This window comes from Anguilla rostrata, chromosome 1 (genome assembly GCF_018555375.3).
Source record: "Anguilla rostrata isolate EN2019 chromosome 1, ASM1855537v3, whole genome shotgun sequence".
Lineage (NCBI taxonomy): Eukaryota > Metazoa > Chordata > Actinopteri > Anguilliformes > Anguillidae > Anguilla > Anguilla rostrata.
Genome location: NC_057933.1, coordinates 5,027,871 through 5,044,041, shown reverse-complemented (window position 1 = coordinate 5,044,041; position 16,171 = coordinate 5,027,871). Strand labels below are relative to the sequence as shown.

At 46.5% G+C, this 16,171-nt stretch overlaps 1 protein-coding gene across 1 annotated transcript; it reads right to left on the bottom strand.

Moving 5' to 3' along the window:
* Positions 1-4,650: 4,650 nt before the first annotated feature.
* On the bottom strand, positions 4,651-10,522 carry LOC135235494 (uncharacterized). The gene is made up of 2 exons (XM_064301005.1): positions 10,159-10,522; positions 4,651-6,248 (listed from the first exon to the last, which is right to left on the bottom strand). The coding sequence occupies exons 1-2, from the start codon at positions 10,167-10,169 to the stop codon at positions 5,468-5,470; spliced, it is 792 nt and encodes a 263-aa protein (XP_064157075.1). The 5' UTR covers positions 10,170-10,522; the 3' UTR covers positions 4,651-5,467.
* Between the last annotated feature and the right edge of the window lie 5,649 nt (positions 10,523-16,171).

The following is a 16,171-nucleotide window of genomic DNA, read 5'->3' as shown; positions in this document are numbered from 1 at the left end:
TGCGTGAAGGCAGCTCTCTCTCGCCGGCCCGCCGCTGGCCTGCGGTCTGCGCTGATGGATTTTCCATTCCCTCCCCTCCCCTCCCCTCCTCTCCTCCCCTCCTCCCATCCTTCTCTCCCCTCCTGGTTTTTTTTGGCAGGGGTTCCTCTGCGGATCGGGGCCAGTTAAAATCCCCACACGCACACTCACACACACACACACACACTCACACACACACACACACACACACACTGCACACTCACACACACCACACACACACACTTGCACACTCACACACACACACACACACTCACACACACACACCACACACACTCACACACACACACACACATACTCACACACACACACATCGCACACACCACACACACACACACACACACACACACACACCCCTGCTCCCTTTCTGTCTCGGTCTGGGATGGAGCCCCTTGGCCCGGGAGCAGAGGATCTCGTCATTTGGAACTTTGGAACGGACTGGAGGTCCACACAGGTGTGCTGGGCGTAGTACGGGGAGGGGGGGGGTTGGGATGATTCCAAGGGCCCTGACTGACAGGGGCCCTCAAAAAATGTTCTAATTGTGCAGGGAAAGGAGTGGCCTGGGGTGGTGGGGCCCAGTGTGAGGTCTTTCCATAGGGACCATAATCGCTGACAGTACTCCTGCAGGTGTGTGTGTGTGTGTGTGTGTGTGTTTATGTGTGTATGTGTGTGTGAGTGTGTGTGTGTGTGTGCGCATGAGAACGTTCTTAACACTTCATTATCACAAACCAAACTTTACCCCCAGCCCCTGGGACAGACAGAGCTAAGTAGCCACTCTCCTGGAGAGTTCCTGCAGGAGCTCAGTTTTCACTGTAAAAACAAAACGAGACGATAGCAATAATAGGCAATCATGACCCCTAAAAATGTTTTTGATTTATTTAAAAAAAAAAATAATCCTTATGTCTGTTCACATCCTGAGTCTTAAATGCTAGAAGAGGAGGCACATCCTCCACAGGACTCTGCTCACATTCACACTGAGGCTAATTTATTTAGCAGATGCTCTTGTCCAGAATGACTTACAAACCGTGCGCGCGGTGAGGCTGGAAGGTCCCTCCGTGGCGGGTTACAGCGGGGAATGATGACGGCTTTCAGCCTCTCCCCTGACACGTGAATCATTTCAGCTCCTCTGAGGATAGAGAGAGAGAGAGAGAGATCTGCTTCAAGAGCAGTTTCTTCCCCTAAAACATTTTAGGCATTCTGACGATCGTACATTCACTTTTATGTGAACACCTTGTTGCATGCATGCGTGTATGTATATGTGGATGCTTGCATGTTTGTACGTATATATGCACATATGTATGTGCATCTGTAAATACATATGCATGCAGCCACGCAAGCTCAAACTCACGTACATATGTATGTGTGTATGCATAAGTAGTACAACATATGAGGACCAGGTTTTTATACTATGAAAGTTTTTTTGTGTTTGTTTTGCAGTCTCTTGAACCGTTACACATTTATGAACATTATTCTCATAGTCTTTCAATTTTGAACAATCTGTGGGGCGGACATCTTGTCAATCACGTCACTGCAGCCAATCACGTCGCCGCAGCCAAATGCCTCCCCCCCACAGTGGGCTGGTCCCTCTGTGATCCTAGTCAGGTGGTTATCGATTGGCTGATATCGCCTGTAATAAATACTTGTCAGCCAAGTATCCACCTGGAACAGCCACAGCCTAATAGTTTTGCCTTTTGCACAAAAAGAACGGAAATCTTAAGAACCTTATTTCTTTCAGGTTTATGTCTTTATCTTTGATTGAAGATGCATAAAAACTTTTTAAAACCCATTTTTTCCTCCTCTATCCCTGTTTTGGACCCAGGCCAGCAAACACAGATAAGATCGTGAGCTAACTGAGATATTTGGTTGCTGTTCAGCCGTGCGGCTTCCACGCGAGACTGAAATATGTATGACTAGTAAACCCCGCGACCTCTGTTTTTGCATAAGGAGCTTCCGTCCTACATTATCCAGCTCGGTTCTGTCAAATACTTAGCATTTTACTAGCAATGTGAAACCTCACACACCACGGGCCTTTTAAATTTAATTAAACTCTTTAATTACTATAATTATTGACAGAAAATGATTGTAACAACATCATTTTTTTAATACATTTCTTTTTTAATTTTATTTTAGCAACTGTTGCTGTTGTAAAGCTACTGAGGCTCTGCTCTGACGCTCACATTGTAGGCCGTTAGAAGGCAGGCCGAACGTCGCCGTTGTCCTTTTCAGCGAAAGGGCCGCTTGGCGGCCGCCGGGGACCCGTTTGCGTGGACGGCTCACAGAGCGCGAGGCGCTGAAACATCCGGCGGCGAGAACGCCGGGGTCAAGGGGGGGGGGGGGGTTCCGCCACCCCGATCAACTATGCAAGGAACACGGCGGTGTTGGGGTTTGACTTGTGACTCTCGAAACGGCGGGCGGGTGGGTGGGTGGGCGGGCAGGCGGGCGAGCGGTTGTGGGGGGAGGGGGAGGGTACTGGTTCGCTGAGGGGAACAGGCCGCGTCCTTGTCTCCCGCGCTCTGTGGCAGCGACACGGGGGGGATGTGCGGGAGGGGGGGGGGGGGGGGGGAGGACGAGGCGTGCGAACGGCGGTCTCCGCCCTGACAGCGGGAGATTAATGCTTCGCGGTGCAGGTCAGGACACGGCCCGCGGAAATGGGACACGGGCGCGGGGGCGCGGAAAAGTGGGGCGGCCGCAGATTTAAGGAAGGAGGAGGAGGAGGAGGAGGAGGGGAAAAAGAAAAAGTGTTCGCCAGCGATGTCAGGCGAGGCGGGGCGGGGCCGCGGGACGCGTGGAAACCGCATTTTTGGGGGATGAGGGGTGGAAGGACCGGCCTGGCGCTGGAACAAGAGGCCCATTCAGGATCCGAGGAGGTGAAGCCTGAAGCAGAGCCAACACAACTAGAGCTGAGACTGGGTGTGCCGCACGAGCCTCTCCTCTCTCTCCCTCTCTCTCTCTCTCTCTGTCCCTCTCTCTGTCTCTGTCTCTCTGTCTCTCTGCCCCTCTCTCTCTCTCTCTGTTTCAGTTTTTAAAGAATTTACTGCACTCACTGGGGGTTGAATTTGGGGAATGTCTATTTATCTATAGTATGACTTACTCAAAGAATATGAGGGGGAAAATTCAGATGGTCAATTTTGTGTTGGGCCAGGCCAAATTGGCCATATGGGTGACCCGGAAGCACCAGCTAAGGGGAGCAGGCCCAACAGAGGTGTTAATGTGGTTGCGGTTTCTGCTCCGAGCAAGGATACGGCTGGAGTTTGAGTATTATCTGCTGATGAATGATTTGCCTGTGTTCAAGGATAAGTGGTGTTTTCAGCAGGTCCTGTGTGCAGTAGTGGGCAATACACTAGAATTGAAGGTTTGAATAGGAGACACGGGGAGAGTGGTGTTAGTTTTAAGTGTTTTCTGTGTGTGGGACTGGAGTTGGTTTCTTTTTTTCTGTTTGGTTGGGGTTTTGTTTTTGGGGCTGAAAAATGATTAAGACTGTGTGATTAATAATAAACGGGGTTTTAAAAGTCAAAGTCTCTCTCTCTCTCTCTCCCTCTCTCTCTCTCTCTCTCTCTCTCTCTCTGTCTCTCTGTCTCTATCTCTCTGTCCCTCTCTCTGTCTCTCACTCTCTCTCTCTGTCTCTCCCTCGCTCTCTGTCTCTGTCTCTCTGTCTCTCTCTCTCTCCCCCTCTCTCTCTGTCTCTCTCTCTCCCTCTCTCTCTCTGTATCTCTCTCTCTCTCTGTCTCTCACTCTCTCTGTCTCTCTCTGTGTCTCTCACTTTCTCTCTCTGCCTTTCTGTATCCCTCTCTCTCCCTCTTTCTGTCTCTCTCCATCTCTCTGTGTCTTTCACTCACTCTCTGTCTCTCTTTATTTTTTTTTGGGGGGGGGGGGTGAGTAGGGGTGGGTTTTGGGTTTGTAAATAGGGGGTTGGGGTTGGTTTTAAGGTAATTGTGGAAAGTTTTTGCGTTTCAATAAAGGAACATCAAAAGTCAAAGTCTCTCTCTCTGTCTTTCTCTCTCTGACTCTCTTCCTCTGTGTGTTTGTTGTGGTTAAGTACACCCTTCAAAAGGTCTGAAAAACGTTCTAAAAGTTTGTGTTTCTGTTGAGCATAAGCTGATAATTATCACATTTATACATCCAAAAGTCCAAAAGTCTTTCTTTGGCTTCGAGAATGCATTTATATTTTTCAGTGCATCTTCTTTTTATTTGAAAACTTTGGATTTGCGTCAAACCCGGGCGAAGGACGTTCTTGTAAATGACCGGAGCGGTGAGTTGAGGTTATACAGGTCTTGTGTTTGACCTTTGACCTTATTTTGATCCCAATCAATCAGTCGATCGAAGTTGTAAGTATATTCATATGTTACATTTTACATTTTTATGAGGGTGTAATTGTGGGTATGTTGTGTGCGATATGTCCACTTTTGTATGAACATGTCCGTTTGTGTGTGTGTGTGTGTGTGTGTGTTTGTCTGTGGGTGCATGTCTGTTTTATTTATATATTCCTATATATTTCCATCAAAGCTTCCACTCACAGTACTGTTCTTTTTTCTTTTTTCACGACAAGAGAATGTTCATTTTGTTCAAATGCAGACAGTTAATTTCCCATTTGCAATTAGCGAGGCAAGGAATTACTTTCATGCTTCAATTATCTTTTATTAAACTGCGTTTAGTTTATTAACAATGATCAACAGTCTCTGAGGCGTGCCATCAGGCTATACAACAAAAGTGCGTTAAAAAAAAAATTGATACGAAAGAGAAAAGATGCGATTCAGTCAGTCGAGACAGTACATTTCAGGTACGAGATACGAGCAAGACAACTTTAACAATAGTGCAGAACTGGTAATCAGGTCACCCTCGAGATAATGTTTAACCAGTTAAAAATAGGAACGTACGCACAATTCCCTGAATATATTTTAACACGTTAATTTCTATGTTATGCTGCTACCGTTTGTGCTACCAAAAGGCAAAAGTATTTCAGAAAGTCTTGCGTGTTTATACTTCAGCGTGGATTCGGCTACTTATCATTTAAAGTGTGTTCCATGGCAGCAGGCAAACTGCCGACCTCCTGTGGGCCAGATCATACTGAGAGAGTTTCTTCAAGCAAAGTGTGGAAAAACGCTGGAACACGGCAAAATAAAACCCCACCAAAAAAGAGTCAATCTCAACAGAATATATAATTCTTATATTTAGTCTTAAGATCTTATTTTTAGTACTTTTTGTTTTGATAAACAAGGCCAAGATATTGCCAATGAGGTGAGACCCATTTCAAGATTTGCCAATGGGGGGAAAGAAAATTTCACGTTTCACTTGACAATTTCACTGTCAAGCGAACGGTAACTTAAGCGCAAGCTAATATTCTTTACTTGAGAGGGAAAAAAAAGCTTTCAAGTCCCGTTACGAGACTAAAGCACTTGTTAAGGCAGACTCTTTATTCTTTGCAGTGAGGCCTCTAATCGTAGTCCCACAGGTCGATGTCTTGGACTCTTTGGCTCTGTATCTCGTTGTTGGCGTCGGCGAAGATGTAGAACTGGACGTTGTGGTAGTCGGGGCGCCCGCTGATGAGCTCGATGATCTGCCCGTCGCTCTGCAGCACCAGCTTGGCGTTCTCCACCTGGTACTGGCTGTGGCTGACCAGCAGGTGCTGGAAGCAAGCCAGCAGCCCCTTTCCCATCGTGCCCCGCTCCTCCATCCAGTTCTTCACCTCCAGGGCCTTCTCCAGGGAGAGGGCGCGGCCCAGGTTGACCCGGCAACGGGGGCGGATCACGATGGTGGCGGTGGGCTGGTGCGTGACGTAGGTGAGCTGCAGCTCGTTGCACACCACCCGCAGCTCCACGTTGGCCACGCCCTCTTCCGCCACGGCCCTCTGGGCCTGCTCCAGGCAGGGCTCGAACTCGTCCTGGCAGCGGTGCCCGGCGAAGTGGGCGGGGGCCACGCTGGACGGGGTGAGCCGGGCCCCCACGTGGATCTTCTGCAGGAGCTGGGGGCCGCCGCTCCCCTGCTTGACGGTGTAGTGGATGACGGGCCCCCCCGAGGTGAACTTGACCAGCTGCTTCTCGCCCTCCACCAGCAGGGCGGCGTTGCTGCGCTTGGCAGCCGGCATGCTCTCCAGCGCCTGGATGGCGTGCTCCAGGTTGGCCTTCAGCACCGCGTCCAGCAGGCCCTCCTGCCGCAGCTTGGCCTTGGCCGACAGGAAGCACTCCAGGTCCAGGCACGGGGTGTTGAACACCTTCCTGCGAACATCACATCACATTACATTCATTTATTTAGGATCCCCATTAGCAATACACAGTGTGCAGCTAATCTTCCTGGGGTCCGAACATAAAATACATACGATACATACAAGATTGTATAGTGAGACATAAAATCAAACAAACAATAATACGAAACAGTAACATTTATCTAGCAGACGCTTTTATCCAAAGGCAGCGACGTACAAAAGCGCATATCGTGAGTGAATGCATGAGGAAGAGGAGAGAGACCCGTGTTTATGGAACATAAAATGCATCTTAATGATAAGTTTATGATGGGGGGGGCAGTGGTGGATTCAAGTTGTTTGAAGGGCAGGGGCGAAAAAATAAAAAGGGCACAATATGGAGCCCCACCAGCGCGCAAAAAGCTATGATTCATTGTGTTTTCTCACTTGGAAGGGCATCTAAGAGGGCACTTCATGAGTTCTTTTCATCAGAAAGACCTGTACGGAACCTCAAGTTTATCCCATTGTAAGGGCACCTATATGGCACCACATCACATTTTCTCCACTGGAGGGGCATCCATTAGGAAACTTCCCCACATTCTCACGCATGTAGCAACACCCTATGCAGGGAACGTCAAGTTTAGACCATTGTAAGGGCACCTTACTATAGGGCACTGTATCATGTTTTCTCCACTAGAAGGGCACTCATTAGGACACGTTATCGGATTTTCTTGCTCTAGAGGGCACATCATCATAATTTATTGCATGAAGGGGCACCCTAGAGGGCACTCAATCATTTTTTTTCCCCATGTGAAGGGCAGCCAATAGGGCACTTCCTCTTGTTTTCGCCACTCTAGAGGGTACTTTAAAGATGCTTTTTCAACCATGGGGGCCGTCGGGGGGGGGGGGGGGTGCGGGGGGAGTTGCTGCGACGTTTTGAAGCTGCACTTGTTTCCGAAATCAACGGTGACAAATGTCACACTGGATCGTAATTCCTGCGCGCTCAAAACAGACGTGTCAATGACTCAGAAGAAATGTGCAGAAAGTAACACGAAATGTAGCAGCCCAAAAATTGTTTTGGCTATTAGCACATCCTTTCTGAGAGTGTGATTGAGAAGGAGGGAACCTGAACTCAGAATCTACCAAAAATCCTGTTTTGAAGACCTGCTTCTTAACGACAGCAGAGTTTGTTGAAGTTCAGGGTGAACACTAGAAAGCCAGTACGAGAGTAAATAACTTTCTGTTTTGGCATCCCTCTTAGCATTCCCTAATTCCCCTTAATGTCTTGCTTCAAGCATACATTAGCGTACAAATATTTCAAAATATGAAAATAAGACTCCTTTGATACCATCAAACCTTGTCCACAGGTTTTAGGGGCCACTTGCAGAAAGTTTCACACTCACATGAAACTTTTCCAATTTGGGTCTTTTGATGATTCCTCTAGATTGGAGGACAGTGGTAATTTCTACCACATCCCAGACTGCTCTGCTTTCTGCGGGACCGGCTAAAACCGGTTCTTAGATCTGCACGCATCGCGATTGTATAAAATCATTCAGATTATTTTTCGCCTACGTATATAATTTTTTTTTCTTCTTCTTTCCCCCCGTCTATTGTTACAAAGTCAGCGTCCCGTCTGGATCATTATCGGAACCGCGGCGCTGCTTTTTAAATTGAAACGGTTTTCTTTCTCATTTCAGGCCTTTGACTTTTAAAAAAAAAGAGAGGTGTGTGTGTGCGTAGATCAAAAGAACTCAGTAAGTATATTCATAAATTCTCCCCACGCAGCGCATGGCTCGTACGCCGTTTCACTGATGGAGGCGGTATGCTAAAACATTTGAATCATTAGCTCCTTCTGAAGAGAGAAAGTGTTGAGTGTGGATGTTTGTGGTGAGAGAGGCACCCCGAAACATCTCCCACAAGCCTCAGATCAAAGTTCTCGCTCACAAGCTTTCACCCTCCGGCCCAAAATTGGTAAAATTAGCCGGGTACCGGGGGGGAGACGGCGCTGACTGATGTGACCGCCTCTCCGCTCCGCTGCAGGGAATTCTGGGAGTTCTGTGTCCCCGTGTGCAAACGGGCCTTTTTTTTTCGAGAGCATCGCCTGGAGCTGGGAGATGTGTCCCGACAGGAAGGTCCTGGAAGTGTCCCAGACTGACACACCCAAACGAGGGTGGGGTACGGGACAGTGCCCCAACCGGATACTCAACGTACACGGCCTGCTTCTCCTTTTTACCGGTTCTCCCTCTCTCTACCTCTCTCTATCTACCTCTCCCTCTCTCTCCCCCTCTCCCTCTCTCTCTCTCTGACCTTGATACACAGAGAAGAAATAATAAATAATAATAATAATAATAATTATTATTATTATTATTACGCATATTTGTAATACTTTAACTCTGCTGGTGCTGGTTACAGTCCGAAAACTCTTGTTTTGAGCCAAATATAAAAAAAAACAAGAAACAAACAAGGACTTTTCCTGGTGCGTAAAGGTTCAACGTATTTCAACATTCATACATGCATACGCACATATATGCATACATACATACATACATATACGCATACACACATACACACATACACACATACACATACATATACACATACACACATACATACACATACACATACATACATACATACATACATACACATACACATACATACATACATATACGCATACACACATACATACATACATACATATACGCATACATAACATACACATACACTACATACACATACACATACACATACATACAACTACATACATACATACATACAACACATACATACATACAACTACACATACACACATACATACATACAACATACATCATACAACATACACACATACATACATACATAACACATACACATACATATGCACATACATACATACATACATATACACATACACATACACACATACATACATACATACACATACATACACACATACATACATACATACATACATATACACATACACATACACATACACATACACATACATACATACATACATACACATACATACATACCCACATGCATGAACACATACTTTATTATCAAAAATGATATAACATGCTAATATTATTACATATCCTTGCGGTATATCATTCATGCATTCGGGTGTGATGTAGTCGCACGGTAAACTGGGCAGGCGCTTTCCTTTCCTTTCCTTGACTGAGGCAGAAGCTGCTCAGTGGAAAAGAAAAACCAAACCCTTACACGGGGGGATTCGAACCCGCGACACGCCGGCTCAGTTTTCTAATGAACACGCCTGGTGCTGGTGCTGCCGCTCGCTCCACGCTATTGTTTTGATCGGTAACAGCAGGGGGGGATTCGCAGGCGCGCGTCCTGGGCGCCTTTGTGACGGGGAGTTACACAACAGGACGACTGTTTGTCAAAAACACCGCTGACCCAGTTCAGAATGCAAAACGCAGGCGCGCACGCTGGAGGAAGTGGGAAAAACCGAGAGCGAGAAGAAGAAAAAGAAGAAGAAAGAAAAACGAAAACAACGATACAGATTCCGCTTTCACCTGGCTGTTGTGTAACGCCCAGCCACGGAAGAGCACCTTGAAGAATCACAAAGCCAAATGAGTACTGTTGTTCCTATGCTTTTAAATCTTTAAATCAAAATAATTAATGATTAATGTATCTCTTATTACCTCCATATCACATCGATATATATGTATATATTACAATATCGACATGTCTGTTTTGCATATTTTTTTCCGAAAATCTTTTTTCCACAGGTATATTCAGTACCAGCTGCATTTGCATATATTAGATGCATTTTTTTTTCGTACACCCTGCTAGTATTCAGTATTAATCCTATTAGCATATATAACGGGATTACCGAAATCCTGAGTTATTTGTGTCAGACGGGAGACAAAGAGAGTGGGCCCTTGTTTATGCCCCGCCCCCCCCCACCATACAAAACTCACATCTCACTCATGATAGCAGGAGGGTCCCAGCAGCGGGTCCAGCGTTTGGATTCCCGAGCGTAAGAACCTTGGGGCGAAGGTGTCACAGGTACTGTGGGAGAGGACGGAACATTCTTCAACGTACAGCAATAAACCCTTTATAGAATATGTTTTTTTTAAATGTGTTTCAAAATTCTATGCCAGGGTTCTAGAACTCCACTGCTTTCCGTTACCAGTAGCGATTGCGACATCAGCATTAGAACGTTCAGTTAAGAACGTACTGTGACCTCACACCTTAAAGGGTTAAGCATCCAGCTGTCCACTTTGTTCTAACGTGACTTGAAAAACAACATCACGTTAAAGTAATATATAGCATATTTAGTTTATGTTCAAGTTTGCTGACAGCGTCTTTTTACATACGTTTTTAGATTTGGCAGAGGTTTGTAACCAGAGCAGCAAACGTGCACACACAAAATATTAAGCAATGAGAAAATACAGAACACAGCCATCAGTGACGCAATCGGTAGCTGCAGTCACAAAATGAACCAACAAAAAAATAAATGTTAAGTTGACTAAATTTTTCACTGGCTAACCTTATACTCTGGGATATAATATGCCCAACCAATATGATATTTTACCCAGTATGTCCTTCATACCGTGCCTATTAGCATTTTGACTAACTTTAACTAGTGACACATTTCACAGTAAGATTTCTTCCCACTGGGGATTTTTTTTTTCTCTGAACAGTGGTGTTTTTATATCCACAGGCAGTTTTATTTATTTTTTACTTCTCTGTCATTCACAATTCTCTGATTGTTCTGTAAAGTGCCTCTGTGACGGTTTCTTCTTAAAAACATACACAAATAAACTTTAATTCAATTGACGTTTCATATGAGGCGTACATGTAACATAACATATAACATACAAACAACATGACGACACATATGCACATACACAATATCTAATGAGAAAAATTAGCATAGACTGAGGTCTCCACTCACCTGGCTGAAGTGTTGATTACCTGTCTCCAGGTAAGATGGCGGTTATTATGACTGCCGCCTGGCTCCTCCCCCCGGTGACGACAGGACGGTTTCTCAGAAGGCGTTTGCAGGTATGGGTGAGGCACCCTGTTTACCAAAGTAGCCCTCCGTTTACACTTTTCTCTCTGTGTTTATACCTCCATTGTCACCCGGTCGGGCTGTTTTGGGCCCATTGGACATGAGAACACATCCCATCAAAGAGGCCTTTCGTTTTTGTATGTGGGGCACACAACAGCAACAGCAACAGGTTTTTTTGCACTGCGCTATAAGGTTTTGTGTATTAATATTGCTCATGTTTTTTTTCATGTGTACGGTCATTACAGTGTTTTGAATCCATGGTAACAGAGTGTGTATGTGTGTGTGAGAGAGAGTTGTGTATGTGTGTGTGAGTGTGTGTGTGTGTGTGTGTGTGTGTGTGTGAGAGAGAGTGAGTGTGTGTGAGTGAGTGTGTGTGTGTGTGTATGTGTGTGTGAGTGTGTGTGTGTATGTGTGTGAGAGAGAGTGTATGTGTGTGAGAGTGTGTATGTGTGTGTGAGTGTGAGTGTGTGTGTGTTAGTGTGAGTGTGTGTATGTGTGTGTGAGTGTGTGTGTGTCAGTGTGTGTGTATGTGTGTGTGTCATGTGTGATGTGTTGATTGTGTGTGGTATGTGGGTGAGTGTGAGTGCAGTGGTGTAGTGTGGAGTGCAGTGTGTTATGTGTGTGATGTGTGTGTGTGTGTGTGTATGTGTATGTATGTGTGTGAGTGTGTATATGTGAGGTGTGTGAGGTGTGTGTGGTGATGTGTGTATGAGTGTGAGTGTGTGAGTGTGTGTGTGTATGTGTGTGTAGTGAGAGTGGTGTTGGTGTGTGGGTAGTGGTGTGGAGGAGTGTGTAGTGGTGTGTGTGTCTGTGGTGAGTGGTGTGTGTGTTGGAGTGTGAGTGTGAGTGTGAGGTGTTATGTGTGGTGAGTGGTGTTGTGTAGTAGTGTAGTGTGAGTGTGTGTGTGCATGATGTTGATTTGATGCTGAGTGCTGTTATGATTCAGAACTGAAGTGAATATTTCGGGGCCGTGCTCTCTCCCCGGGCCGTGCTACGTGCAGGTTTACACAGGGGTATGACTGACAGGCTGATTTTAGGGGAAACAGTGACCTCATCAGCAGACAAAACAACAGAAAAGAGGCCAGTGTACCCTTACCTGACTGCTGCTGTTGTGACTAAACAAAGAGGCACACGGACACAAGCCTACATGCGCACACACACACGCACACACACTTGGACACGCACGTGCACACGCACACACACACAGAAACACACACACACACTTGGACATGCACGCGCACACACAGACGCACACACACCACTCGCACAACACACATCACACATCACACATGCATGCAGACAAACACATTTATAAACCTTTGCATACAAAAGCACAGGCCTATACACACGCTCACTCACACACACACACACACACAAAAAGACACACACACGCACACACACACACACACACAGAAACACACACACACACACACACACACACACACACACAAAGACACTCACACGCACACGCACACACAGAAACACACACGCACACACACACACACATGCCTTATGAAGGTTACTCACTGTGTCTAAACATTTCCCTATTAGTTTACTCTTGTTGTAACTACATGTCGCTGCACATGTACAATTGTCCTGAGGCTGTTGTCACGGTTTCATTTGATACGAAGGCCCTTTAATTGTCTGAAGTGTCGCTCTTACCTGCGGGCGCGTTCATCTGGCCGCTCATGTTCGTCACCGTCAGCAAAAAAAAATAATCGTCTGGCGATTAATGGGAATACCCGAGAGATAAGCGCGGAGATAAGGCTACGTGGAGCGGTTAATGAGAGTAGCTAACCGATGAGCACAAAGATGGGGGTGTGTGTGTGTGGGGGGGGGGGGCGCTCCCCTGTGCCCCCTCCGTCTCAAAAAAATCCGGCTCTGCTGGAAGGTGAGCGGCAGGCGCGCTCACAGGAACCTGGGGAGGCTCTGGAGCCAATTTCAGAGCCTTGTGATGCAAAACCATTCCTCGGCAACAGACAGTTCCCATGGAAACACGGAGCTGCCAAAGTTCCTTGTTGACAAATGACAGCCTCCCTCGCCGCAGTCTGGCGGGCGAGCGAAAAGATGGCAGATCAGCGAGCCTGCGGGCTGCGGCAGGGGAGGTCTGACAGAGAGAGAGGGAGGGAGGGAGGGAGGAGGGAGTGGAGGGGGGAGAGGGGGGAGAGGAGAGAGAGGGAGGGAGGAGGGAGAGAGAGAAGAGGGAGAGAGGAGAGGAAAGAGGAAGAGGAGAGGGAGGGAAAAGGGATGGAGATAGAGAGAAAGAGGGGGGAACAGAGGGAGAGTAAGACAGAAAGGGAGAAAGAGGGATCAGGGAGAGATAGAGAGAAAGAGGGGGACAAGGGAGGGATAGGGAGGCAGAGAGGGAGAGAGAGAGAGAGAGGGGACAAGGGAGGGACAGGGAGGCAGAGAGAGAGAGAGAGAACGAAAGGGGAAAAAAGGAATGAGAGAGGGTAGGGAAAGGGAGGGAGATAGACAGAAGGGGAACAGAGGTAGAGAAAGATAGAGAGGGAGACAGAGGGAGGAGGGAGAGAGAGAAAAAAGGGGAGAAGGAGGGAACTTACAGAAATTGTGGAGCAACTTATGAAGGGTGTGGAGCAATGCTGTAGCCAAAACAGGGCGAATGTGATGGAACTGTCGCTGCCGGACGATGATGTGAGCACAGGTGTGCCGTTACCATGACAGCCTGGGCGGGAGCGAATCGCCCGCTTCCAAACCGCTCTGTGCCATCCCAGCAAAGCCAGGGTCACAAACGGGACCTTCCAATCCGAGTTTGTGATTTGCGATGACTGACTGGGCGAGTAGACATTTTAAAAACATAACGGCACAAATATTTATGTTCAACCTGACCGGCGATTTGGGTCTCGATGGGAGGAAGAGTAATTTGGGGGGGAAGGTCTGAGGAAGAGTAATTTGGGGGGGAAGGTCTGAGGAAGAGTAATTTGGGGGGGGGAAGGTCTGCTGGAATGTGAATGGCATGAGTATTCTTGTGCAGCCCGTTCATTCTTGGTCAGCCAATTATCAGCCACAACAAAAAAAAGCTCACGAATATGTCACGACTAAGTTGCGATGAGCCACCGTCAAGACCACAGGAAACACGCTAGCGTGTAATGAAATTCCTTTCACCGGTGAGCCGCTAAGACATTCCCGCCACATTCCCGAGCGGGACGGACCTGCTGCCGGAAAACCAGCGCTGGAAAAATAGAAATGATGACAGAAAGAGAAGATCATGACCCCTTGAAGCTTATTTGATATTTAAATATATATTTAATAAATGCACATTAAATACATATTTAAGCTCCGCATTTATTTAACAATGTGCCTGAAATCAATAGCATGTCTTCTGGAAGAAGTTATATATGGGATGTGCATGACTGCTTTTGAATTTTACAGGTATCTGCTGAATTAAAATATTCCACATACGCTTTCGGCCCTGGCCTGCTTTTATGCGAGGGGGAAATCTGCCACGGATCTACAGTGCATTCTGGGAAGATTCCCTTTCCCCAAAACTCACTGCACCTTTCCGCAATGATTACTGAATTTCTGAGGAACTGGTTTTATTTTAAAAATTTGAGGAATCATTTTGCAGGAATGGAATATATTGCAAAATCTTACAAATATGTGGACTTTTTTCAGAAAATATGCTTACAAATATATTCTCACTTCAGTGTATTTGTAAAAAAAAATCTAGATTGCTGTATGTATCATTTATATTTATACTATATATTTCATTTATATTTCAAATGGTTTTCAGTATATTCCATTTCTGTAAGGGATAACCGAGAAACAGACAATTGTTCACATTGCATTTTACATGTGTATTACATATGTGGTCCGTATTGCACTGATTTATGAAAGCTGTCCAACCAAACACATTCCCTGGGTTGCTCTTTCATGTGCAGCTACAAAACCACAGGGACCTGTAGAGAAGAGCACATTTCCTGTTTCAACTCACATTCGTTTTTCATCCTCACATTTGGCCCCTCTTCCTACACAGAACATGCCCTCCCTGCTTTATAAAAAAACAAAAAAAAACAACGTGTCAGATGTGAAATATGGGACTTGTCTGTGGTGGCACTCGCTGTGAGTGAGTCCCTTGTTTTTTTTATTTTATTTTATTTTTTTTAAACTTCTCTCGACGCGTCTTTTATTGCGGCGCGGGGTTTGTAAATGAACATCGCTACGGGCCGTCGTAAGTCGCGGTCGCTCGGCGAGAGGAACGCGGCCCGACGCGCTATACAGCCTGTAAATATTGTTTCCATAGAGATAACAGAGATGACACGGCGGAGGGGGGAGGGGCGGTTGGGGGTGGGGGGGGGGGGCAGAGAGGTGATTTGCTCGTGTGTCAGGAAGATTAATGACTGCCGGGGGCTCCACGGATGCCTGCGTCTCCCACACGCTGGGGGCGAGGGGGGGGCGGGGCGGGGAAGGGGTGAGGGGAGACAGCCATCCAGCTGCACCTCTGCACTGCAGACACACACATGCGCGCATACATACACACGCACGCACACACACACACATTTATACACACACGCACACACATACGTGTACACGCACATTATATATATATACACACACACAAACACACACACACACACATAAGCATGCAGTCACACACACACACACACATTCCTAACACCTTGGAATCCACAGCTGCACCTGCTCCTGAACTGCAGCTGCTGTTCTATCACCTCTGCTCCACCGATGGCCGATGGAGCAGAGTAGCACTGCCAGTACTACAGTACGAAAAGTACCAGCATAATTATTACTGCGCTGATGGTGGTGGTACTATAGCACCGGTACTTCAGCATGTAAATATACAATTACTTGTTGATTATTTCAAAAGATACTAAAATACTCAGGTTATACACCTAGTGTAGTACTGGTGGTTATGACATTGTGTGGTTGCGAAACTA